The sequence below is a fragment of the Lepidochelys kempii genome, chromosome 8 (assembly GCF_965140285.1).
Source record: "Lepidochelys kempii isolate rLepKem1 chromosome 8, rLepKem1.hap1, whole genome shotgun sequence".
In the NCBI taxonomy this organism is placed as follows: Eukaryota; Metazoa; Chordata; order Testudines; family Cheloniidae; genus Lepidochelys; species Lepidochelys kempii.
In genome coordinates this window covers 38,840,004-38,867,500 of record NC_136387.1, presented here as the reverse complement: position 1 = coordinate 38,867,500, position 27,497 = coordinate 38,840,004, and the positions used below count along the sequence as shown (strand labels likewise).

At 45.7% G+C, this 27,497-nt stretch overlaps 1 protein-coding gene across 6 annotated transcripts; it reads left to right on the top strand.

The window, feature by feature from the left end:
- The first annotated feature begins 34 nt into the window (after positions 1–34).
- Positions 35–26,738, top strand: HDAC3 (histone deacetylase 3). 6 transcript variants are annotated; one of them, XR_012160288.2, is made up of 16 exons: positions 51–488; positions 4,592–4,674; positions 8,442–8,584; positions 10,327–10,408; positions 10,811–10,867; positions 10,963–11,018; positions 12,963–13,096; positions 13,408–13,488; positions 13,571–13,644; positions 13,886–13,950; positions 14,385–14,474; positions 14,670–14,728; positions 16,768–16,847; positions 18,518–18,675; positions 25,215–25,560; positions 26,213–26,301. XR_012160288.2 is itself a non-coding variant. In XM_073356165.2 (15 exons), exons 1-15 carry the CDS (start codon positions 434–436, stop codon positions 26,361–26,363), a joined length of 1,368 nt encoding a protein of 455 aa, XP_073212266.1. In that variant the 5' UTR covers positions 47–433; the 3' UTR covers positions 26,364–26,738. The 6 variants fall into 6 exon arrangements, 5 of the variants coding, with proteins under 5 accessions (XP_073212269.1, XP_073212266.1, XP_073212268.1 ...); XM_073356165.2 differs by lacking the exon at positions 25,215–25,560 and having other exon boundaries at positions 47–488; positions 26,213–26,738; XM_073356167.2 differs by lacking the exons at positions 25,215–25,560; positions 26,213–26,301 and adding an exon at positions 19,004–20,315 and having other exon boundaries at positions 56–488.
- The last annotated feature ends 759 nt before the right edge of the window (positions 26,739–27,497 follow it).

The window sequence follows — 27,497 nt, the reverse complement described above, 5'->3', positions numbered from 1 at the left end:
TGGGTACAGCGCTCCCGGCAGCCCGGCCCGGTGTCAGCGCGGCCGCGCAAACGGGCGGGTTCCGGCTCCCGCGCCCCAGGGGGCCGCGCCAGTCTGTGCCCGGGGCGAGGCCGGCCGCGCCAGGCGCTGCCAGGGGCTGCAGGGAGCCGCGAGGACACGAGCTCCCCCAGGCTGCTCCGTGAGGACAGCGGGGTCACACCCCCTCTAGCTGCGTGCGCAGAAACCCTGATTGCAGCGCCGCGGGGGATGGGACGGGCCGCGAACCGAGGCTCGTCCGCTCTGCAAGGCCCCGCCCCCTGTAATTCCGCTCAGGGCCCAGCGGGGCGGGCTCGTGCGAGCAATCGGCGTTGGGGGCGGGGCTCGGAGCGCGGCGCGCTGATGTCACCGGTTGTGGGGGTGGCACGGAGGCGGCAGGTCCTAGCGGCGGCTCGCCATGGCTAAGACCGTGGCCTATTTCTATGACCCGGACGTGGGTAACTTCCATTACGGTAAGGGGTGCGTGGCCGGCGGCGGTCAGCGGCCCCGTCCTAAGCCCTGGGCGGCGGGCAGGGAGCGGGCCCTGCGTGGGTGGTGGAGGGTAGGGAGCGGGCCGTGGGCGGATAGGGCACCGGGGGGGCAGGGAGCGGGCCCTGGGTGGGTGGTGGAGGGTAGGGAGCGGGCCGTGGGCGGATAGGGCACCGGGGGGGCAGGGAGCGGGCCCTGGGTGGGTGGTGGAGGGTAGGGAGCGGGCCGTGGGCGGATAGGGCACCGGGGGGGGCAGGGAGCGGGCCCTGGGTGGGTGGTGGAGGGTAGGGAGCGGGCCGTGGGCGGATAGGGCACCGGGGGGGCAGGGAGCGGGCCCTGGGTGGGTGGTGGAGGGTAGGGAGCGGGCCGTGGGCGGATAGGGCACCGGGGGGGCAGGGAGCGGGCCCTGCGTGGGTGGTGGAGGGTAGGGAGCGGGCCGTGGGCGGATAGGGCACCGGGGGGGGGCAGGGAGCGGGCCCTGGGTGGGTGGTGGAGGGTAGGGAGCGGGCCGTGGGCGGATAGGGCACCGGGGGGGGGCAGGGAGCGGGCCCTGGGTGGGTGGGTGGTGGAGGGTAGGGAGCGGGCCCTGGGTGGATAGGGCACCGGGGGGGCAGGGAGTGGGCTCTGGGTGGGTGGGTGGTGGAGGGTAGGGAGCGGGCCCTGGGTGGATAGGGCACCGGGGGGGCAGGGAGTGGGCTCTGGGTGGGTAGGGGACCGGGGGGTAGGGAGCATTGCTCTGTGGAGCCACAACAAACTCTGAGTTTCACTTACATCCAGAATCATCTCTAGAACATTAAGAGGACTTTCACATAACCAACCCCCTTTCAGGCAAGCTGCTACACTCCATGGTTAAAGGGTTGGAAGAGGCATGCTCTTTCTCTCTGCAGCTTTTCTCACTGGCCATGTGTAGGTTACCACCCACAAGCTTAGGAACACTTCCTTCTTGAGTTTCAGTTAAGTCCAGAACCACCTCTGGGACAACTGAAATATCCTCAACCATCATAGGCTGAGAGGAACCTTCTATCTGCTCCACAAAGGACTGGAGGTACATTCTCCTTCATTTGGCACACTGCTATTTGCAACAGATAAAAAATTGGAAACCGTTTTTTCTTCAACAGATAAACTGTTGCCTTCCACAAACAGTGGCTCATCACACTGAGCTACTTTAAGCACATCACTTTTACCTATTTCAGGCTCACTTCTACAAACTTCACTTGCCAGCAATCCAGCACCCACCAGAAATCTACCCTTACCTTCCTCAGTTAGGGCTTCAAACTGACCAAGTTTACATTGCTCTGAAGAAATGTTTTCCTGAGCTGCTTTCTGTACTTCCTCTAATTCCAGATTCACTTCTGAGATATGACACACCGTCAGAAATTTCTTCACTATATAAACTGCTTCTCTCACTGGACAAACAGCTATTTTCCGCAATCCCAAGGCTGGAGACACACACTCTTCCTTGTTATAGCACATCTGGTTAAACACCCCCTCTTCAAAAAATCTCCCTGTTAGCTACAGATAATACAGAGGATTTACATTCATACTTTTTCTGGGACTGGGTTATGATGTTACCCTGATTAAACATAGTTACCACATCATTATTAAATAACAAACCAACATTCTTATAAACTGAGCAGATTCTGTCTCCATCATTGCCGTAGAGAGGAGCTGGACTTCCAGGATAACACAATTCCTGCTGTTCTTTCATTATTTTGATTTGGAATTTAAGTCTGGCAACTTGGGTCTCAGCTTGCAGCAGCTCCATTCGCCTCCTGTGAGATTCTCTGGCTCTCTCCTCAGCTTCTTTTTGCAGCTGGGCCAAGGATTGGTTCTCTTGCATCTGAAGTTCTGCCATTTCTTTCTCATGCTGAAGACACTGGCTATCTCTCATGCTTTGCAGTTTTGATTGTCGATCACTCATTGTGACTAACTTTAACCTTTAACACTTTCAGTATCAAAATTTTAAAGTTTGGAATAACATGAGATTCTGATCCAAAACCCAAACGGTCTGGTTCTGTGGATCCTGCCAAGACTATGCCAATGTGACCTGTAGTGCCTGGGGGAGCCCTCATTGGAAATGCCAAGGTCAGGGCAGGCTGCAAAAGGGAGAGCAGGTACTCCCAAGATTGGTGGGTCACACTGAAGTTAAACTCTCCAACCAGTCACAGACTGTGCTTCTGATCCCCCACACTGGCTATCAAGAAGCAAATAAATAAACCACACTGCCCCGTTTATTGCATTCCAGTTCTCTGGCTCTCAGTCAGCACCTAGATCCAGTACAGTGAGAAGTAATTTTAAAATTCTGCTCACATATACAAAATGTTCTTCTGACCCCAAAGGGTCAGCCGTGTTACCAGGTCAGTATAGGTTCGGATCTTACCCAAAATACCATGCTGCCAGCCAATCCTTTAGAGTCAAACAGGGGAGAGCAAACTTTTTGGCCTGAGGGCCACATCTGGGTATGGAAATTGTATGGTGTACCATGAATGCTCATGAAATTTGTTTTGGGGTGCAGGAGGGTGTGCGGGCTCTGAGGGGGCCAGAAATGAGGAGTTCATGGTGTGGGAGGGGGCTCCAGGCTGGGATTGAGGGGTTTGGAGGGCGGGAGGGTGCTCCGGGCTGGGATCGAGGGGTTTGGAGGGTGGGAGGAGGATCAGGGTTGGGGTATGGGAGGGGCTCAGGGGTGCAGGCTCCAGGCGGCACTTACCTCAAGGAGCTCCCGGAAGCAGGGGCATGACCCTCTCTGGCTCCTACATGGAAGTACGGCCAGACAGCTCTGCGCGCAGCCCTGTCTACAGGCGCCGCCCCTGTAGCTCCCATTTTCTGCAGTTCCCAGCCAATGGGAGCTGTGGGGGTGGTGCTTGGAGTGGGGGGAGTGCGCGGAGCACATAGGAGCCAGAGGCCGGACATACCGCTGCTTCCAGGAGTTGTGTGGAGCTGACCCCACTCCCTGGCTGGAACGTGGGAGCAGGGCATGCCCCAGACCCTGTTCCCCAGCAGGAGCTCGAGGGCCGGATTAAATCATCTGGTGGACCGGATGTGTCCCGCGGACCATAGTTTACCCACCCCTGGTCTAAAACTAAAGGTTTATTATAAAGAAAAAAGAACAAGAAGAGAACTGTTAAATAGTAAAACAGTCACATACATACAAAGACTTCAAAGTCCATATATCAGGTTCCTAGCAGTATTCGTGAGTTCGTTGGCTTGAAAGGCCCTCTGGAATACGTCCGCAGCTTGGATGGGTCATTCAGTCCTTTGTTCAGAGCTTCAGTTTGTAGCAAAGTTCCGCCAGAGGTAAGAAGCAGGATTGAAGACCAAATGGAAAAGATGCAGCTGTGTTTTTATAGTCTTTTGCCATGTGGCTTATGCTTCCTTTGTTTCAAACACAAACTGACTAGCCCATGGCTTGGAAGCCTTTTCTGTCCATAGGCATGCATTCTTGCTGAGTCCTCTGGCTTCTCTCAGTGGGTCAGTTGTATAGCTGATAGTCCTTAATGGGCCATCAAGCAGGCTAGGCAGTGCTGATGCTAAACTGTCTGGGGGTGTCGCCCACAAGCATAGCACAAGTTTGAAATACAGACATACATGCATAGCTATAAACCATAATACAAAGGTGATAGAAACACATAAATGAGATTATCATATCTGGCAAATTATAACTTTTGCAGATATCTTACATGGCATGTCTGGCATAAATCATTGCAGTTTTACAATATTGGTATTCATAATATTCTGAAGTGTCCCCCAGATTCCATACAGCATCACAGAGTTCCTGTGTGTGGGGTGGGGAGGGGAGAGGACAGGGGGAGCTGGCCCTGTGTGTGAGGTGGGGAGGGGAGAGGGAAGGGGGAGCTAGCCCTGTGTATGGGGGGGATGAGGTGGGAGAGGGCAAGGGGAACTGGCCATGTGTGTGGGAGGGTGGGGGTGGGAGAAGGCAGAGGGAGGTGGTTCTGTGTGTGGAGTGGAGTGGGGAGGGGAGGGGAGAGGGCAGGGGAAGGTGGGGAGGGTTGCAGAGCGTGGTGTTTCTAGCTATGAATCCACTGTGTGTGATATGTGGGTGCTGACTGTCTTCTTTTTTTCTTTGCAGGTGCAGGACATCCCATGAAGCCTCATCGCTTGGCACTGACCCACAGTCTGGTGCTTCACTATGGCCTCTACAAGAAGATGATAGTAAGCCTCATGTATCTGATGATGCTGAGACTCCCGTCTCGGGGGAGCATTGTCTGTACCTGTAAAGCCCTACATATGCTGCAGACATAACCACGTTAAAATACAGTTATGAAATATGCTTGTCTGAACCATTTTATATTATGGCTTATTCTTGCCTGTATACACAAAAGTAATGGAACTGTATTAGGATAGAACATGGTTCTCTATCTGTCAGGGATGCTTTAAGCCAATGGTTTTCAACCTTTCCAGACTACTGTACTCCTATCAGGAGTCTGATTTGACATGCGTACTCAAGTTTCACTTCACTTAAAACTACTTGCTTATAAAATGAGACATAAAAATACAAGTGTCACAGCACACTATTACTGAAAAATTGCTTACGTTCTCATTTTTACCGAATAATTATAAACTATATCGATTGGAATATAACTATTTCAGTGTGATACTTGAGCGTATTTTTCACTTATGAGCCTTGTAATTCTGGTAGGCAGTGAAGTGACAGCAAGATTTCCATGCATACAGTTTCCACAGTATGCATCCGATGAAGGGAGCTGTAGCTCACGAAAGCTTATGCTCAAATAAATTGGTTAGTCTCTAAGGTGCCACAAGTACTCCTTTTCTTTTAGCAAGATTTAGGTTTTTCTTCACATTAAGTGTATTCCTATTCTTTGTCTTGGTGGCAGACATAGCCAAAAATGAGACTGCACAAATATATGTTGACCCAAAAGAAAACAGAACATCCAAAGCATGGTTCCCAAGGTTAATATACTCTTTCTGTACTAAACACCAGAACTAGGTTTGTGTAGAGTCATTAAACTTCATTTGCAGACTGTGGTCTGAGGAGAACTCAAGAAGATTTTCTTGCTGCCTGGCAGACTTGTTTCTGCTGCTAACATCTGATAAAATGAATGGGTTTCTTACCCAGTTGAGTTGAGCTGAGTTGGGGAATGAGTTGAATGTTGGGGAAGTAATTTGGTGTGCTCAGTTTCCCCTGTTCAGACCACATGAAGCATTGGAAAACAGATAAAGTTTTTGTATTGACATTTGGACTTCCAGAATTTAGTTTCCTTGGATATAAGCTTTCGCATTATCATAGAGATTCAGACTGTTAGTGTCATGGCCTTTCATGGACAATTTAGATCATTCAGTTTGCTAAATATATCTGTGAGATAGGCAAGTTAAGCTAACCACAGAGTGTTGTCAAAAACAGAAGTAAGAGGGGATTAATTATCAGAAAAAAACAAGTTAACCTCTTTGCATAATTCCAACTATCTGTCAAGTGCTTTCCCTCTTGAAAGCCAGTGAACCTCTGTGTGAAGCAACAGTTGCTGATGTTCTGACCCCATCTCTTTACAAGAATGCGAAACAGGTGAGCACTGAGTGGCCTGGACTTGATAAAGTTGACAGTTTTGACAGACTCATTAAAAACTTTATGCAGCTCAAAACTCATCTTTTTTGAAGCAAATTCTTAGTGCCCTGACTGCAAGGAAGGACTTTCTTTCCTGATCCTAGCTACAAGCCTGTTCACTCTCTTGGTCATTGCAGTGGCCCCATCAGTGCAGAGAAATTTGCATAAATTCCAACTCCTATTGTGTTTTTTAAAAAAAGTCAGTTTAAAAATGTACTCTCCATACTTTATCAAAACAGTATGTGCTTGTTGATATCAGTGGTTTCAGGGTAGCAAACATAAGCACTCAGCTGAGCTTCTCCACTAATATCCGTGGACTCATCAAGCTGAAGGGCAAATGTTTTTGCCATTTTAAGTTTCTCTACAAGTTGAGAAACAATATCCTCAGCAATTTCTTCAATTCTCTGATACAGTGTCATCTGATAAGGGCACTTCTTTGCGAGTATCACCTGCTTTTTTAATCAAGCATGTTTTCTGCAAGCACCACAGTGACAGGCAGAATAAGATCTTTGATTTTGCTACAAGAAAGGAGGCAGCATATGAAACTTTGAGTGTGTTTGTAGAAATAGTTGAAGTTTTTCATTTTAAGCTGACAAATATGGAAGTCAGAAAGCTTTCTCTGAATGGCAGTCCTAGCTCCAGCTGTAATATGAATTTCATCTGCAAGGGTAGATGTGCCTCTGTCCTGTGCCTATAGTACTATCATCTTATAATGGTGACCTAGACAAGCCTACCTTCTTCAGATACTCCTACTTGTTCCTGGGTTTTTGCATGTCTCGGTTTGGATTTTTCTTTGCACCTCCAAGAGTCTCTTTTTTTTTTTAATCCCATCTAAGAGGATTATTTCTGCATAAGTTGGCTCATGGTTAAATAAGTCCCACAGGCCCTGAATCATTGGAGCTAATAGTTCTGGTGTTCTTCTGGAACAACTCGTAAGTGAAAACTGATAGGAACCATCTTGAGCCATTGCCTCTTTCTTGCCTGATCCATCCCAGGACGTCTCTTAGTGAGAAGCACTTAAACCAGAATATTCATACAGAAAATACCATTCCTTATCCAGGCCAACATACAGTTCTTGCAAATTATTACAGGGCACATCATATTTGTCACAATGTACCATCTGGTGTCAGAAATATATACTCTGCAACACGAGTGGGTCATATGGATTAAATAATATGTCCACAGCCAAATGTACCATTTAAGTGTTGAGGGGAAACGCCAAAAATACATGATTTCAGATGTGGATTTCAAGATACCTGTTTGAAATTGTGAGGTAATTATTTTTATAAATAGCAACCAGCCATGCTAGAAAGATACTTGTTGGTCTCCATTTGTACCTTTCACAGAAGAGCTACTGATTGGGAAGAATAGCTTATTTGATGGGCCTTAACTGTAAATTCTCAAACTTCCAATGTTTGGGTTTTTTAAATATAAATTATTTAACTTCCTGGATCTCTAATCTTTCTTTTTAAAATGATAACGTTCTTTCAGGTTAAAAGTTTGATACTTTCTTAAAGTTAAGGCCAGTTTAAAAAACTCTGTGTGGGTATTTGTCCGTAGTGCTCTGTAGTTGCATGTTTCCATAGGCTCACGTTGTGCTTCAGCTGTTTTTTTTCCTGAAGCTACTGAGTGTTTTAGTTTAAAATCTGTGAAATAGAGGATAGACACATTTGTGCATATCTGTAATTGTGGAGGTTTGTTTTTGTGCGTCAAATAGATAAGTAGTTCTGTTTTGCAGCTCTCTGGGTTTGGCTATGCAGGAAAATTTAGCAGAATAACAATAACAATATAATTATACCGATATAACTATACTGGTATAACTCCCTGTGAGGTCACTCTTATTCCGGAATAACCCTGTCCACATGGAGAGTTATACCTGTGTACTTATGTGAATACATTTCCCCAGGTACACAAGCCCATACTTTCTCCAATTTTTTTAAAAAGCAAAAATTTCTTAATTTTGTTAAAAGTATAATTTTAATTAGAGACAGAAAAAGAAAGGCAAAACTTAAGGTTCTGATTAATCTCAGAGCAGCTTAATTTCATCTCATTGTACATATGTAGTATTCTTGACTGTTAACTTAGTTAAAAGTGTACTTTAATATGAAAAAATGCAATGTTGGCATATTCATAATGTTGTGAACACCATCTCTTGAATCAATCCCTACTTTCCTGATCACTTTTTGTTTAAAATTTGCATGACACTTGTTAAGCTGAGCACATAGTTGAGCATTTTTAGACTGACACAGTGATTTGGGGTATTTGTCTATTTGGAGTTTATTTGGTGGTGAGATTTGTGGTAGCCAAGGTAAACCCAACTCTGAGTAGGAAATAACTGTTGTGTGTCCTTCTCTTGAAGGTTTTTAAACCATACCAGGCATCCCAGCATGATATGTGTCGCTTCCACTCGGAGGATTATATAGACTTCTTGCAGAGAGTGAGTCCCAACAACATGCAAGGATTCACCAAGAGCCTCAATGCCTTCAATGTGGGTGATGACTGGTGAGTATATAGCACCTGGCAGGTGAATGGGAAGCACAAGGGTTACAGTAATCTCATGTGATTACTTGGTGTGGTATGTATGCATCATAATGGTTCCATTAAATGTATGAATTTTACATTTTTAACTAAAAAAGCCCTGCAGTTTAATGGAGCCATCAAGATGTTGCACACACCTTATTGAGTAACTGTTGCTGCTGTAAATCTTCCTCTCCCTCCTCTTTTTAATCTCTTTGAGTTTCAGTTGTTAGAGTTTATGGTCTAGATTCAGACCTAAGTTAGGGACTGTAACTTTACTTGGGTTCGTGAGGCTCCTAGCTCTTGAAAACTTGGACAGAGATTTTCAAAGGAGGCTAATAATTTTGGTAGCCTCAGTTTTTTGGGTGCCAAACTTGAGAAAACTTAAAAGATTCTGAATTTCAGAAAGTGCACATAAACTCTGAAAATCAATGTCTCAAACTTTGCATCCCAAATCACTAGTCAATTTTGAAAATCTTGACCTCAAGCAATAAATAATAGGATAACAGTACAGTCTCTGTATACTAGTATTCCCACTAATCAGTGAGGACAGGATGAGAAGTGATGAGATTTAGTTGTCGGAGGCAGAGGCTGCTATCCTTGCTTTTCCATAGTTTCCTTCTCTCCAAACTGAATAAGCCCAGTGTTCTTAAATACAGTCTGCTTGGAGTTTCAGCTATTTGCAGGACTATAAAGTGCTATAGATGCAGGTCAGGCTGCCACCTGCTTTAGGGTGAGCTGATTTGTCATTCTTGCTCTCCATTGGTGGCCATATTACATGTTTTCACACACCTCGCAGGCCTGCACTCCTATGGCAGTGGTATTTGCTTTCTCCCTCAGCCAATCTTCTCATTGGGTTAATTTAACTATAGTTCTACTTTTGTGAAAACAGTGTGGTCAGATACAAGCTCTGGGGCCTGTTAACAAGCAAAACACATGGGAACAACAGATTTGAGGTCTATATTTTATTTCTGGTAGATTGTGTGTACACATTGATATGTTATGACTTGCACTTGTTAATGTGTGCATGCTGTGAGTCACTGAGAGTGAGTAAAGGAGTTCTTCTGCCGTAGCGATCCTGCCGGCGAGAGTGGGATTGCATGGTGGAGATGAGACATAGTTTGCTACTCTGAGCAAGTGCATTGTGCGTCCATAGATACAATTTATTGCTCACAGCAGTCTATGCACTAGGTAGGTGAATAACTGGGGAGCATCTACAAACTAACAGACTACAACCGCATGGGAAGATGGTGTGTGAGCAGATCTCTTGGACAGCCATGTTCCATATTATCATTGTTTTGCTGTGAAGTCCTGCTGTCTCCCTTGCACAGGATGCTTTGTGTTTTCTCTCTCCAGGACCTATCCCCATATACGCATCAGCATGGTAGAGGGCAGGATTTAGTCTGTATGTTTCCCATTCTCCAGGTCTGGAGTATATGATGAACATGATTGTTCCAGACTAACTTGAAAGTTTCTTGTAATTATTATCAAATCCACCAAGTTTTCCATAGTGTTTGCAAAGGATGGTGTAATGGTTGCCTATTGTCGTGTAGTCTGTGGTGAACAGGGTCAGAATGACCCCAAATTAACATTTCTCTAGCAGAGACTGCATTTTGATATTATTTGTCCAGTGTCACTGAGAGTTTTGTTCTGATCTCAATCCTGGAGACGTGTATCTGAGGTTGGGAGGTTCTATTCTGTTTGAATTTTGTGTTCTCTTTTTGCAGTCCAGTGTTCCCAGGTCTTTTTGAATTTTGCTCTCGCTATACAGGGGCCTCACTGCAGGGAGCAACGCAACTGAACAACAAGGTAACTCTGAGCTGATATTCTTGTCCTCTTTGAACACTGACGTGCCAACTGGCTGCTGTGGGGGATGGAGTCCCTAAACTAACCTATACCACATATGTTTATTGTACAAACACCAACTCGGTGTCACCTGGCTGTTAATTTGTGGGGAAATCTCTTGGATTCCTCCTGCCCCCACACTGACCGATTGCAAACACTGATTTAGTACAGCGTAAGTAGCTTGACTGGATGACAGATAGCGGGGCATCTGAAGGGACTGGATGGGTGGGGAGAAAGGGGAAAAAATAATTATTGTGAGCCACAACATGGGGGCAGGGCTGACGTCCATACTGACATGCAGGGTTGGGCTTGGGTTTGTTGCTATCTTGCTCTTATCTTTGAGCTAATCAGCTCTTCTTTTCTTAGATCTGTGATATTGCAATAAACTGGGCTGGAGGCCTGCATCATGCCAAGAAATTTGAGGTAATGACACAAGTCTAAGTATTTCTGTCTCTCACTCAAAGTTGGGCTCATTGCTGCTCTTCTTTTGACTCCATTTTATTTTCTTTGTACTGCAGGCTTCTGGGTTTTGTTACGTCAATGACATAGTTATCGGCATTCTGGAGCTGCTCAAGTAAGGACTCGGTGTGAGTGCAGCTGTGATACTGTTCTGGATTAGAAGTGATGCTCTGGGAGGGTAATGCTGTGTGATGTGGTCGTAATAGGATCCCCTCTGCTGATGGAGGGTTCTTCCCTTCTTGTTCTTCTTAATTTCAGTTATGCCTTAGACATAGCTCATCATTGGATGCCCTGGACAGTCTCTATTTCAGGCGTCTTCTATAGCCTGACAGCTGTTCAGATGGATCCCTGGCATGATTCTGCTCTTACGTCTCCAGACTCTCTCTACTGGTAGCTTTGCTTCTCTGCCAAGACCCTGCCATTGCAGAGTCTCAAACGCTCAGTTCTTGACTTACTATCCTGTCCTCATCCTCAGGAGCAGGAATAGTTCTCAGTTAAGGCAGAGGACTGAGAATAAGGGTAGCTGGTGCTAGCTTTGTTGATTGTTTTCTCAGTTTACCATCTGTGAAATATTTTTCTATTTCACAGGGCACTTGTGAGGCTTAATGTGTGTATAGTTCTTGCCATTGTTAAGCACTTTGTGATAAATGCAAAGTGTTGCTCTTTGGAAGAAAAAATTTGAACTACACGAGAATCTTTCTGGATTCTGAATTTAACTGTATTGGCTCAGGAAAGGGAGCTGAACATCACTGGAGACAGCATAATGGGGACCTCCACTTTGGTCAACAAAGTGTAATTGTGGTCCAAAAAAAGGTCTAAACTCATAAGGAATGGGATGGAGAATTCTAGAAGGGCATTCTAATATTTTGTGGATTAATCAAGATTTGCCACCTCTAAATGTTACTACATTACTAGTCACCTCATCTCAAACAGGGTGTTGGCTCTGTTGAGGGTTATGTCCCCTCTCTCTTTAACATTAGTTAACATTTACAGTGGGGACTTACATGTTTTGATGCTTTATCTGACCTCTGCCTCATGGACCCAGTAAATTTATTGCCCAGTAAGTTTAATCTCTCCTGCATTCCCCTGAATGTCCACTTGACAAGAGGACACTTCTCAAGCCCAACTGCATCTCCTTTCTCTCCCCTGCATTCAGACCTCCGTTCTCAGTAACTTTGGCTTCAGCCTTCACTCAGCTTGCCTTTTTCCACATTCCCTGTCTCTGCAATGCTGCCTGTTGCTGTCTATGCAATAGTGCCCCTGGGCACTGTGTCCTTCTGCCCACCGTGGCTGGGATCCACATTCAGGCGTCCATCTGGATGACTGCACTTCGTTCCCCTGACCTCAAGTCCTGGCTCTCCAGACTCCAGAGTGATGATGCCAGCGCTGTGGCACATACAGAGAAGAACAACTGCTTCCATCTTCAAATTACTTTACTCCCCATTCGTTTCAGGAGCATTTAAAAATTGCTCTAATTTTTAAAGATTAACTAGATAGTAAATTCTTCAGGGCAAAGACTTTTGTACATAAAGTGCTTTCTAAACTTCTCTGACTATATAAGTCAGTCAATTCATGGACTTGCACTACCCAGCCTCATCGCAGGTTCCTCTCGCTTTGTGTGTTCAGCAGTGGCTTTGCATAATCTTGCTTCTGCCAGTGCAAGAACCTTCTCTGCAACCTTTGCCATCTGAACGAGCCCTCTGCATCTCTCTCTTTCATGTGCTTTCCATTGTGTCTCTAGTCTACTCTTCAAACCTGTTGTTCCTTGTTTGTGCCTCTTAATTTCTCTCTCTCTCTCCAGATATAACAGACAAGAGTATTTTAAGGTACTGTTTGTATGGTAGATGCTCTACGCAAATATTACTTTATGGTCTAATGACAGAGATATTCTCCAGAGACCTTAGTGGGGACCAGATGGGGTTCCTGAGCTGGAAGGCCTCTGACACATTACAGACTTGTGTTATGGGGGGTGGATTTTAGGAAGCCATAGCAAAGTGGTTGCTGTAGTTGGGATGGCACCAGTGGACTGTAATGCGCCTTTGTCTCCTGTTTCTGGCAGGTATCACCCACGTGTTCTCTACATTGACATTGATATTCATCACGGAGATGGTGTTCAGGAGGCCTTTTACTTGACAGACCGTGTCATGACAGTATCTTTTCACAAATATGGGAACTACTTCTTCCCTGGTACAGGTACAGAATCTTCACTGCCCCAGTGAAATGCAGATTTCAGGCCCCAATCACTGCTGTTATGTAGTAGTGTGAGGTTCTGGGTCTCTGGTTTCAGAGAGAGATGATTGAAGAAAGGAGTTCTGGAGAGTGGGGAGAGGCTGGGTGAAGGATATGGTCCCGTGGTAGTTTACAGAGTAGGTGGAAAGGATCTTCATGCCGTGATTGGGTCCATTGGCAGAAGTCTTGATTTGCTGTTGTCTGTACTGCCCACACCTGTGAAGTTTCAGAGCTGATCCTTGTGTGCTGTGACTGTGCCTCCTTTCCTCTGCCAGGTGACATGTACGAGGTTGGGGCAGAGAGTGGCCGCTATTACTGCCTCAATGTGCCACTGCGGGATGGCATTGATGACCAAAGTAAGTGGAATGCTTTCCCTGCCCCGCGATGTCCCTGCTTGCCCTCTTGAGCCATGATGACAATCTGCCTTTCTCTCTAAAGGTTATAAACACCTCTTCCAGCCAGTCATTAACCAGGTGGTGGACTATTACCAGCCCACATGCATAGTGCTGCAGGTAGGAGAGCGGGTCTGTGTGCATATGTTGCAGAGGGTATGGATAGGAGCTATGCACTCTCCAGTATTTGCATCTGTGGCTCCCTGGGGAAATATAGACAGATGGGGGCTGGCTGGCTGGAATGCTGCTTGTGGCTCTGTGGTAGGTGGGTATATCTGTGGGGTGCTGATGGCTTGTTAGGATGTGCATTTGGAGAGTAATGCTTCTTAGCCAGGACTCAGCTGTTCTTTCTCTTCCCTAGTGCGGTGCTGACTCCTTGGGTTGTGATCGTCTGGGTTGCTTTAACCTCAGTATAAGAGGACATGGGTAAGTTCAGCAGGGGTGTGGATGGAGCATTTAAAGGACCATCATTGCAGTCTGTGAAAGAATGCATTGGGTCCTTCACTGCGAGACTTGAGCTCAACGAGAGCAATCTAGTTCCCTGTGTGATAGGAGGCTCTCCTCAGAAGAGTGAATAAGGGGTAAGATTCTGCAGAAGCAGATTCCCCAGACTAGATTTGGGATCTCACAACATTTCTTCCGGCAATGCTCTGCCAGAATGCATGAATAACAAAGCTCAGATTTCTCTCAAGCCATGAGAACAGCTCCCATCAGGGCAAGGTTTGGGTTTCACTGATGGGAGCCCTGAACTCTGTGTATCATACGGTTAGGTATGTTACTGGGTTGCGCATGGTGCTGCATTGATGAGCTTAGATCAGCTGCTAACAGTCACAGGTTCCCCTTCTGCTTTGGGTTTTTAGGGAGTGTGTGGAGTATGTAAAGAGTTTCAACATCCCCCTTCTGGTGCTGGGAGGAGGTGGCTATACCGTTCGTAATGTGGCACGATGCTGGTGAGTCTTTCATATGCTTGTTGAAGAATGTCCTATTTGTTGCAGATGGCGTGAGGGTTATCAATGCTTGTGCTTCTTAGGACCTTTATTCAGCTGTAACTGGCTCTGAGTTTCAGGCAGACTGCCAGTAAGTACTATGTAATGGGGGGAAAAGTTGATCTTTTCTGGACTGAGTATAATGTTCTGTGTTTTTAGGACCTATGAAACGTCGCTGCTTGTGGATGAAGCAATTAGTGAGGAACTCCCATACAGTGGTGAGTCAGCATCATCTTGTTACAGATTACCATGTTGTGCCAATATTTAAATAGGGTAAGTGGGACGACCTGGGTAAGTATAGGCCTGTCAGTCAGACATGTGCGTGCGCATGCACACACACACACGCGCGCACACCCACCCACCCACACCCCCCCCCCCAAATATTTCCATGTTTAAATATGAATAGATAATACTATAGTAAATGAAACAATTAATTCCATGACTGTGGCTTTTTTGGGTAATACTCATTGCTAATTTGGCTCCTGAACCAGAGGCCTGAATATCACTGTTCTAATCATATATATATATTATTTGTCATGTCAAAATGACTGACCAAGTATTTACTGTATCAACTAAAATTGATTGATAACATAGTAAGAGCATCTTGATTGGTTAATAACTTAGATTGGTTAATAATTATATTACTCAGCGTTTTAAAGAGCCCACTTGCAGCTTGTGAGCTGCAGTCTGAGTATCATTGGATTAGAAAGACATAAAATCAACATAAGATACATTAAATGGAATAAAAACTGGCTAACTGACAGGTCTCAATGACAAATGGGGAATCATCATTGAATGAATGTGTTTCCACTGAGGTCCCACAGGAATCTGTTCTTCGCTCTATGCTATTTAATATTTTTATCAATGACTTGGGAAAAAAACATAAAATCATCAATGAGAAATTTTGGAGATGACACACACGAATTGGGGGAGTGGTAAATAATGAAAAGGATGAGGTCACTGTTACAGAGCTCTCTGGATCGCGTGGAAAGCTGGGTGCAAGCAAGCACTATGCATTTTAATATGACTAAATGTAAATGTATACATCTAGGAACAAAGAATGTAGGCCATACTTTCAGGATGTGGGACTCTATCCTGGGAAGCAGTGACTCTGGAAAAGATTCAGGAGTGGTGGTGGATAATCAACTGAACACGAGCTCCCAGTGCGATGCTGTGGCCAAAAGGATTAAAGTGATTCTTGGATGCCTAAACAGGGGAATTTTGAATAACTATAGAGAGGTTATTTTATCTCTGTATTTGGCACTGGTGTAATGGCTGCTGGAATCCTGTATCCAGTTCTGGTGTTCACAATTCAAGAAGACGGTTGATAAATTGGAGAGTGTTCGGAGCCACAAGAATGACTAAAAGGATTAGAAAACCCACCTTATAGTGCTAGACTCAAAGAGCTCAATATATTTATTTTAACAAAGAGAAGGTTAAGGGATGACTTGATTACAGTCTATAAATACCTGCAGGGTACCTTCAGATATTTGATAATGGGCTCTTTCGTCTAGCAGTGAAAGGTATAACACGATCCAGTGGCTGGAAGTTGAAATGAGACAAATTCAGATTGGAAATAAGGTATAATTTTTTAACAGTGACAGTAATTAACCATTAGAATAAGTTGCCAGAGTTGTGGTTGATTCTCCATCACTGGCAATTTTTATATCAAGATTGAATGCTTTTCTAAAAGATCTGTTTTAGGAATTATTTTAGGAAAGTCTCTGACCTATGTTGTTATAGAGCAGGTGAGACTAGCTGATCACAATGGTTCCTTTTAGCCTTGGAATAAATTAATCTGAGTTTCCTCACTCTCTTCATAAATTTAGCTAATGTGCCTCGAGGTTCTAATGCTTCAGGGACGTTAGCTGGATTCCACACTCTATGTTAATGAATGTTAACTAGAGTGGGGCTGAAGCAGTAGTATCTTCTGATCCTAACCCATGTGTTCTAGATCTTTCTTGCTTCCTACTATACACATCCCCCATCTGTGTTGGGCCTCACTGGGCAGACATATCTGCATTACAGTATCATGTTCTAAATTCCTCACACAGTGTTCCTGTGGGCTTTCTCTTTTCTTTCTGGCAGCGTACCCCTCATGATGACGGAGTTGGCTCTCACTGTGCTCTTGATGGTATGGTGACAGCTAGCATGGTGTAGGGTAGGCTGTTCCCATCTCTGCAGAACAGTGTTTCAGAAAAACTAGTTTCAAACTCTCCTCACCCCGATCTTTAACTCTTTACTGGTTCCCTCACAGAATACTTTGAGTACTTTGCTCCAGACTTCACCCTCCACCCAGATGTCAGTACAAGAATTGAGAACCAGAACTCTAGACAGGTGAGTGGCTCTGGCCTTGTCCTGGACATGCTACTCTGCATCACCCAACATAGCTATGTGAAAAGAAAAGGTCTCTGCTTGATGCTAGATCCTGTGAAACCAGGTGGAGTTCAGCCAGTAGCTCACCCAGGAAAAACTTGTCAGGGCAGGGGCAACAAGAGGCTTTCCTGCTCATCACAGTGTTGGACACCATGCTTTCTTCTTTGCAGCCACAGGCACCAGCTTCTAATTTTCCCCATCCCCCACTACATCCCTTCCTCTAAGCCCTCACCCTGCCTCTTCCCACCCCTACTCCACCCTTGCCCCACCTCTTCCCTGTCTCTGCCCCTCCCCTGAGCGCGCCCCATTCCCGCTCCTCCCTCCCTTCCAGCGCCTTCTGCACACCCAGCTGTTCTGTGGCATGCAGGAGGCAGTGGGAAGGAGGGGGAGGAGTTGATTGGCGGGGGCTGGCAGCGGGAGGGAGGGAAACTTGGCTGCCAGTGGGTGCTAAGCACCTGCTAATTTTTCTCTGGGAGCTGGCACCTATGTTTGCAGCCCCACAGCATCTTTGAGATGTAGGGAGCTCTCTAAAGATACTTCATATTTGAGAAACTCGAAGGTCCTTTTACAATTTCCTTTCCACTTCTGAAGCCCCTGCCCTTAATCTTAGGCTTGGTCCTACGTCAGACTTATGTCTATATAACTAGGTCGCTCAGCAATGCAGTTACACCAACCTAACTCCCAGTGTAGGCTAGTGCTAATTGACAGGAGAAGTCTCCCATTGACATAGCTACTGCCTCTCAGGGAGGTGGATAACCCTTATGGCAGTGGCTCTCAACCTTTCCAGACTACGGTACCCCTTTCAGGAGTCTGATTTGTCTTGCGTACCCCAAGTTTCACCTCACTTAAACTATTTGCTTAAAACAGAACTCAAAATCAGACACAAAAATACAGAATTGTCGCAGTACATTCTTACTGAAAATTTTTTTACTTTCTCATTTTATCCTATAATTATAAACTAAATCATTTGGAATATAAATATTGTACTTATATTTCAGTGTATAGTATTTAGAGCAGTATAAGCAAGTCATTGTATGGAATTTTAGTTTTTACTGACTTCAGTAGTTCATTTTATGTAGCCTGTTGTAAAACTAGGCAAATCTCTAGATGAGTTGATGTGTACCCCTTGGAAGACCTCTGGAAACCCCTAGGGGTACACATACCCCTGGTTGATAACCACTGACCTACGGCAATGGGAGAAGCCCTCCTGTCAGCGTAGATAGTGTCTTTGCTGAAGTGCTACAGCAGCACAGCTGCATCCTTTTAAGTGCAGACCAAGCCCTCAGTGCCTGGGTTGAGTATATTATGTTCTATGCTACAGTTTAAAGCCATTTGCACTGATGGCATTTCATAGAATCATAGAATATCAGGGTTGGAAGGGACCTCAGGAGGTCATCTAGTCCAACCCCCTGCTCAAAGCAGGACCAATCCCCAATTTTTGCCCCAGATCAGCCCCCTCAAGGATTGAACTCACAACCCTGGGTTTAGCAGGCCAATGCTGAAACCACTGAGCTATCCATCCCCCATTTGCTTGGCCTTAGGGCATGCATGGTACAGGCAGGTGTTAATGCCAGCAATTGTGGTACTGTCTCTTCAATCTAAGCTGATCTGCTCCTTCTGTTCCTAACCAGTACTTGGATCAAATCAGACAGACAATATTTGAGAATCTGAAAATGCTGAACCATGCCCCCAGCGTCCAGATCCATGATGTTCCTTCTGACCTGCTCAGTTATGACCGTGCGGACGAGCCTGATCCAGAGGAGAGAGGCTCTGAGGAGAACTACAACAGGTACTGCACCTCTGGTTCTTGTTCTGATGAGCTGGGAAAGGGGCTCCTCTCTTATGTTCATCCCATCCCAGTGAGGGGAGATATGGTGGGGACTGTCCACATCCCAGAGTAGATATTGCATCCCTTTTTGTTCTCTGGTTCCTATCCAGAGAAACTTCTCTACTAGCATGTGGTTACATGCCTCAGAGGACATATCCTATGTCTGCTAGGCCAGGAGATGTGTCCCTCTTTCTAGCAACGTGTTCTTATCCCTTTGTCTAGACAAACTCTGCTCTTCTGAAAATGCTGGAAAAGGCTGCCTGTCCTTATGTTCTTGTCTGTCTTTTAGGCCTGAGGCTTCTAATGAGTTCTATGATGGTGACCACGATAATGATAAAGAAAGTGATGTCGAGATCTGAGGGCTGAGTTGTTGGACTCTGAACTGTGGGGCGGTCCCTATTAAGATGTTGGTGCTTGGTGGAGATGACTGGGATACACATGAGCCAGTAAAAGGTCTCTTCTTGGACCTCCCCTTTATATTTGATGCATGTGGCAGCAGGAGCAGCACTGCTGGGGCAGGCTGGCTATCTACGGAGTCATAGAGCAGTGAAACCTGTTCCTTACCTTCTCCAGTCCCTCAGGGCTCTGACTCTCACCACTAGGGCAAATGGAAATTCATGTGACACTTGGATCCACACCATGGTCTCTGTGCTGCTGCCATACAACCAGTTTCAGAGGCCAGTCTGCAGTGGCTTCACCAGCTCCTCTCAATACAGCTCAGGCTCCAGCCAGAGAGATGGGAGTCAGTGCTGTGGTGCCTAGAATCTCCCTGTCCCCTTCATCAGCACCACTCAATGTGTCCTTGTCCCTCTGCTCAGGCAAAAGATCTGAAGTCCACTGAAACCAGCAGTGAGGTTCACTTTCTGCCAGCTTTTCCAGCCATCCTAAGTTACTGTATTTGGGGAAACCCAGTAAAGAGGCAAGATCAGTTCTGGGTTTGAGACTTGGGGAAGGGGTGAGACTGGGCAGTTCTGGGTCCAACCTGGTGGAACAGGGAGGGGAGAACGTATTCAGAGTGTAGCCTTTGTCTTACTCTGGAGTAGCTTTGTTCTGTGTCTGCTGACAAGAACCACAGCTATTTGCCATATTTGGTTTTGTCCCAAGCTCCCTATCTAGATTTTTCCCTCAGGCTCAAATTACTTTGGAGCAGAGGGTGCAGGGGTTGGTTGCAGGAGGCTGTACCATACTTGGTGTGGTGCATTCCCACTTCTGTTGTAACCTTCAGACACCTTTCCCTCCCCTAGCCCAGGTCCTTTTATACATGGATAGAGAATTTGGGGTGAATCACATACCCTAAGTGGAAGGCCTTTCCCCTCACTAACAACCTGGAAGAATTCATTCTGTTCTGTGGTGAGGGAAGTGGCGCCTGAAGCTGAAAAGATGAGCTTTTCTACCCCTACCACAGTGTAGGGACCTTTCTCCTAGGGGGTACCCTCAATCCCGAATGCTCGGTCTGAGCCTGGGGGCTCGTGCTGTCTCTGTTTGGAGAATTTTGTCTTAGCTGGGGAGTGGAATGGGCATCAGCCTCCTGCTCTCTGTTTTCTGTTTGTTTTACCAATGTTTTTAAACAATAAACCAAGATGGTATTTTTTTGTATGTGATTTGCTGTTTTGTCTGAAAAGCTTATGTATGGTTTGCTTCTGTCCATGCCTCTGAGTGAAAGCACCAAAGGCTTCTAGCTAGTGCCCTCTGTGCAGATGAACTGACCGCCTTGCAGGGAGCAACAAGCCTTTGCTCTTAAGGGCATGTTTGGAGAAGGCATTTACAATCAATGGTCCTTTCCAGCCACAAACCTCCTTGAGTCTCTGCACCTTGCTATGTGTCCCACCCTTATTTCCCTAACCCTAGCACCCAAGGCTGAGTTCCCCATTACTGGGTCTCTAACTGTCCTCCACGACTGCCCTGCATGGTGATTGGGCCCCTCTCAATTGTTGAGAGTCATCTTTGTTAGCTAAAATGTTATCAGCTTTTATTCACCAGATAAGCTCTCACTAGCCAGAGTCATTAGTTGTTTCTCTTGATGTCTGTGGAGCAGTCCACTAATAAAACTTCCTGGATCATGTTTTCCTTTCTGCCCTTTGCCACTGCAGACACAGGAATGTTGAGAAGAGGCACAGAGCTTGGGATGTGAGGGCCTGAGACAACTGGCAACTTGATCTGATCTGTTAGAGGAGTGAACATGCTAAAAGGAACGTGTGTGTCATTAATGACAGGTTTCAGAGTAGCAGCCATATTAGTCTGTATTCGCAAAAAGAAAAGGAGTACTTGTGGCACCTTAGAGACTAACATTTATTTGAGCATAAGCTTTCGTGAGCTACAGCTCACTTCATCGGATGCATTCAGTGGAAAATACAGTGGGGAGATTTATATACATAGAGAACATGAAACAATGGGTGTTACCATACACACTGTAACCGGAGTGATCACTTAAGGTGAGCTATTACCAGCAGGAGAGCCGGGGGGGGGGGGAACCTTTTGTAGTGATAATCAAGGTGGGCCATTTCCAGCAGTTGACTAGAACGTCTGAGGAGCGGTGGGGGGGGAGGTGGGAAACATGGGGAAATAGTTTTACTTTGTGTAATGACACATCCACTCCCAGTCTCTATTCAAGCCTAAGTTAATTGTATCCAGTTTGCAAATTAATTCCAATTCAGCAGTCTCTCGTTGGAGTCTGTTTTTGAAGTCTTTTTGTTGTAATATTGCGACCTTTAGGTCTGTAATCGAGTGACCAGAGAGATTGAAGTGTTCTCCGACTGGTTTTTGAATGTTATAATTCTTGACATCTGATTTGTGTCCATTTATTTTTTTACATAGAGACTGTCCAATTTGACCAATGTACATGGCAAAGGGGCATTGCTGGCACATGATGGCATATATCACATTGGTAGATGTGCAGGTGAACGAGCCTCTGATATTGTGGCTGTGATTAGGCCCTATGATGGTGTCCTCTGATTAGATATGTGGACACAGTTGGCAACGGGCTTTGTTGCAAGGATAGGTTCCTGAGTTAGTGGTTCTGTTGTGTGGTGTGTGGTTGCTGGTGAGTATTTGCTTCAGGTTGGGGGCGTTGTCTGTAGGCAAGGACTGGCCTGTCTCCCAAGATTTGTGAGAGTGATGGGGCGTCCTTCAGGATAGGTTGTAGATCCTTGATGATGCGTTGGAGAGGTTTTAGTTGGGGGCTGAAGGTGACGGCTAGTGGCGTTCTGTTATTTTCTTTGTTGGGCCTGTCCTGTAGTAGGTGTCATTAATGCAACTCATAGCCTAAAGATGCAGAATAATGGGGAGAGATATAAAGGTTGATGTTTACCACTGAGTCACAGCTATGCACAGTGGGCATTAATACAAAATATGTCAGGGAGCAGCACACCCAGAGAAATCTCTGCCTCTGATACTTAAGTTTTATTTATTTTGAACATTTCCACCTCCAACTGAATAGGCACATACCTGATCAGACCATTTGGTGCATTTAATGTAGCATTTTTCAGCTGAGAAACCCAGTGCTTTACAAATGTAGGTACTAGCCCCTTTTCATAGCTGGGTTAATAGAGGAACCAAAAGGTGAAGTGCCTTACCTGAAATCACACATTGAGTCAATGTCAGAGCCTGAACAGAACCCAGAATTTTTGACTGCTGATCCCATTCTGCTCTTCTAGTACACCTCACAGCATCAAAGAGTTACTCCAGAGCAACTTATCTCTGGCTGTATCAGACCATTTGGCAAGAGAATTCAGTGTCCCAACTTTGGCACTGGTCGGTACTTGCTGCTTCAGAGGACTGTAATACCTCCCTTTATAAGATACTGGTGGTTATTTTGTATTGTAGATGATGGTGAAATTCATTCCTGACCCTTACAGCCAATCTGCCTATTCACTGCAACAGGACACGCTGATTACTCTTATAATTAACTTACCTTGGAAATCTAACAGCCATTTCTTACAGTCAAAATTATTTCCCTCATAGAATTTGATTATTTGCTCTTGTGCAGAAGTGAATTCTGCAGTTTGTATGCTCCTGTTTCATTGAGTACCTTACTGTCTTTTCATTATGGAATAAAGTGAGGTGTGGAGTTGATTCACTGTATTTTCAGCCCCTTTCCTCATACTCCATACACAAACATAACCTACTTTTTGCTGACCACCACATGGTGCAGATCACAGGCACAGACTGGGCTACTTTAGGCATTCTTGCTTTTCCAGAATGCAAACTGTGTATCTCTACTGCTAGGTTTTGAATTGATGCAATGAATTTGGACGACAGTGCCAGGTTCTACACATCTAAAGTCTCTCATTTGAAAGGCAAGACTATCTTCCCATTGGTGTGTGTTCTTGGGTTGATCTTGCCTGTCATATCAGCAACACTGCACTAAACCCAATTTGCTAATGAGGCAAATGTATGTATTTAATAAAGGGCCATCCCAAACATTGAGGCCCTAATAGGTTACTGGGTTAAATAAGTAATGCAGTGTGATTATAGGGCTTTGGTCTGAAATACAGGATGGGGCCAAGGTCTGGTAACAACTAAAAGTAAATGAAGACTGATGCAATTATTTTGGGAAACGCTTTAGGACGGACAAACAATTGGTAAAACAATTACAATTTATAATGTACTTAGCTTTCTGATATATAGAGAGACTGAATAAATGCATTGAATCCCTGTTTTATCTGTCTTAAGGTTTTGCAATGCTACTCCTTCACATGTGAGCTCCTTCCACATAGAATAACTTAATATTGAAGTCCCTAAGGGAATTCTTGTCATCTCTGGCTCGTCTCCCTTTTAGTTATAGAAAGCTCTGTTTAAGGTAGATGGGATACTTTTGGGTGTGGTGGCTGATGATGCAAATGTCATTCTCATCATGCTGGGAAAACTATCAATTTTTGCAATGCCTCCTAAAGATGATAAAACCCTGAATTCATCTAATCTCCTCTGGAAGTTTATTCCAGAACCATATCCCTTTGACTTGAAAATGCTTTGTCCCCAGATATCTCTCACTTTATTCTGGGCTTTATGATCTGCATTGCCCTAGAGGAGCACGCTGTCTTGATGGTTTGTAGATTAAAATGTGGTCTACAATGTACCTTGGACCTGATCCATTATTGCTTTGAGGATTAGGACCAAAGCCTTAAACCAGTGGTTCTTAACCTTTACTGCAGCCTGCACTCCTTTGGTTCTCAAACTATGTTCTTGCACCCCTATCAAAAATCGCTGAAGTAGGTCAGTTCTCAAACCTAGATGTATTTTTGTTTGTATATTACAGTAATCGTTAAATGTATAATGTTAATAAATACATAGGTTTGATGAAACAAGTTGTACTTACGTGCCTGTGCTTAATTTGTGTCTTCGATGGTTTACCGTCTAAAAAAATCTGGCATGTCTTGCACCCCCAGAAAGGGCATCTCGCACCGCAGGTTAAGAACCACTGTCTTAAACTGACATTGGACCTAGACTGGGAGACAGTGGAGGGACTAGAGCATGGACTTGATGCGTTCATAGCAGCCTGAACCATGGAGAAGGCAGACAACCACATTCTATAGCAGCTGGAACCTTTACATTGTTTTTAAAATCAACTTCAGATGCAGTGAATTACAGTAATCTGGTGCGGAGATGACAAATGCATGGATCATTGTGGCCAGGTCCTCGCCCAGGAGGAAGGAAGGGGTGATGTTTCCTAGCAAGCTGGAGGTGAAAGAAGGGGGGTATTTAGTCACTGAAAGCTTAGGCCTTGTCTACACTACCAAGTTTTGTCACCAAAAACTGCCTTTTGTCGACCAGTGAATGCGTACACACTGCAATACAACTTTTGTCAGGAAAAATGCCCAGTTTTGGCGACTAAATACATCCACCCCGGTGAGAGACTTATGTCTTTTTCCTCTACATTTTTCTCAACAAAGTGCCAGTGTAGACACCATGCTTGATTTCATCACTTTAATTGGCCTCCAGGAGGTGTCCCACAATGCCCATCCTGACTGCTCTGGTCAGCAGTTTGAACTCCAATGCCCTGCAGCCAGGTAAACAACCATCCGCCCCTCCCCCTTAGAAGTCCGGGAATTTTTGAAATTCCATTTCCTGCTGGCTCGGAGTGGAGAGGTCTCATTGCATCTTCCCAAGTGACCATGGAGGGTTATTGCACCAAATGCTCTTCCGCTTGGACTACTGCAGAGCTGTTGGATCTGATCAGTATATGGGGAGAGCAGTCTGTGCAGTCCCAGCTGCGCTTGAGCCAAAGAAATTGGGATACCTACAGGCACATTTCTCGAAGTTTGTGCAAAAAGGGCTATGATCAGGACACGCTGCAGTGCAGAGCAAAGATAAAGGGGGAGGAGGGAAGCTCAGTGGTTTGAGCACTGGCCTGCTAAACCCAGGGTTGTGAGTTCAATCCTTGAGGGGGCCATTTAGGGATCTGGGGCAAAAATTGGGGATTGGCCCTGCTTTGAGCAGGGGGTTGGACTAGATGACCTCCTGAGGTCCCTTCCAACCCTGATATTCTATGATTGATTCTAAAGGAGCTGAGGCAGGCGAACCATAAGGCAAGGGAGGCAAACTGTCGCTCCGCTGCGTTCCCTAAAAGCTGACCATTTTATAAGGAGCTGGACACTATCCTTGGTGGCGACCTAACCTCCACCACCAAGAGCCCCATGGATATTTCGGAGGGCACGGAGGTGGCAGAAAGAGGACCTAACCTGGAGGATTAAGTTATTGATGAAGAGGTGGAGTTAGACGAGGATGTGCAGCTCCCAGCGTGGTCTCCCAGTGGGGCAGGCAGCCAGGAACTGCTCTCCACTCCAGAGGTGTCTAGCCAGTCTCAGCAGTTGCTCTCTGGGGAGCAAGAAGCAGGATATGAGATGCCTGGTAAGTGGCTGTGGCTTGTGTAGTGCGGAGGTGGGTTCAGGGTATAGAAATGTGGGAGGCTGGCTGTGTTTCTGTGAGCTGGACAATTCCCTGTGTAGCTAATCGGTACGGCGGAACAGAGTTTTGATTCACACTGAGATCTTCAGGAAAAAGTTTCCTGGATGTACTCGGTAACCCTCTACTGAAGGTTCCATGCCAGAGCAGCTTTGTTCCTTCCCCCATTGTAGGAAACTTTCCCGCACCATTTGGTAATCACTTGTGCAGGGACCAAAGTGGCACATAGGTGAGCAGCATAGGGAGCAGGGCAGAAGCCACAAGCATGGAGTAGGTGTACCCTGTTTCCCTGTTTACCTTTAGCAGTGAGATGTCTGCTAGAATGACCCCTGCCTGTGGAAAAGTGTGGGAGAATTTTAGAATTTTTTCCCTAGAATGCTGTATCACAACCCTTGCAAAGAGTATGTGCTCTTTTCCCCATGTGGCTCCCCCACCCCGCCAACAACATGCTTTGGGTGTTTGCAGAGATGTGTGCCTGGCTAGGGTCAGTGAGAAAGTGATGGCAATGTTGCAAAAGGTGTATTTAACTGAAATGTTACAAGGCTGTGTGTGAATTTAACAATCCCGCTTTTGTGCATTGTCCCTTGTGCTTCACCAGATGTGGCTTCCAGGAACACCCCACGCACCCCAGCCGAACATCACAGCCAGATAAGAAAGCGCCCAAGACACAGCAAAGAAGACATGTTCTGGGAGGTACTGCAGTGCTCCAATACAGAAAAAAGGGAACGCAAGGAGTGCTGGGAAGTTGAACGACAGGACAAAAAAGAGAATCAGGCATTTGTTAAGGACGCAACTGAGCAGATTAAAATAATGGAGGAGCAAACGCAGCTGCTGAAGTCCTTAATAATGCAGCAGTCTGAGCGCATCTGTGCTCAACCTCCATTGCAGCACATTCAGAACTCTTTTCCATGCCTCCCCCAAACTCCGCCCGCACGTTCCTTTCCACTTCCCAGGACTACTTAGTTTCTCCTTCACTCCACCCTCTTGGATAATTTTCACGATAGCTGGATCTACATACAGTTGTGAAAATTTGCTCTTCACAGGTTCCTCCTTTTCCACGAAGCATCTGTGTGTTTGTGTGTGCTGTTTCTTGTGCAATAAAAGCAAAGTTTTATAATGGTAAATCATCTTTCTTTTTTTCTACAAATTGAGATTGCAGGCACTACGAATACATGCACAGGCATTTTAACCATTTTCTTATTGGCAGATAAGGCCCCAAATGTCACCATTACCCCCTAGGAAAACTACATGTAATGTAACATTGAAGCATCTCTGACAGAGATATACATTACTTGTGCTCATTGTCAAAGTGCTGCCTCAAAGCCTCCCTGATTCAAATTGCCCCCCTCTGGGCTCCTCTGACAGCCTGGTATCTAGCTACTCAAAATCAGCGGCCAAGCAGTCTGCCTCAGCACTCCACCCCTGAACAAACCTTTCACCCTTAGCTTCACAGAGATTATGCAATGTACAGCATGCGGCTATGATCATGGGAATATTATCCTCATTAAGATCTAACCTGCCATAAGGGCATCACCAGCGTGCCTTTTAATCTGCCCAAGGCACATTCAACTGTCATCTGGCACCTACTCAGCCTGTTGTTGAACTGCTCCTTACTGCTGTCCTGGTGTCCTTTGTAAGGTTTTATGAGCCACGGCTGTAAGGGGTACGCTGGGTCTCCCAGGATCACTATGGGCATTTCAACATCCCCCACTGTAATCTTCTGGTTTGGAAAGAAAGTCCCTGCTTGCAGCTTTCTGTACAGGCCAGTGTTCCTGAAGACGCATGTGTCATGCACCTTCCTGGACCACCCCGCGTTGATGTCAGTGAAACGCCCATGGTAATCCACAAGCCCCTGCAACACCCTTCCTATTGATGTACTCTGT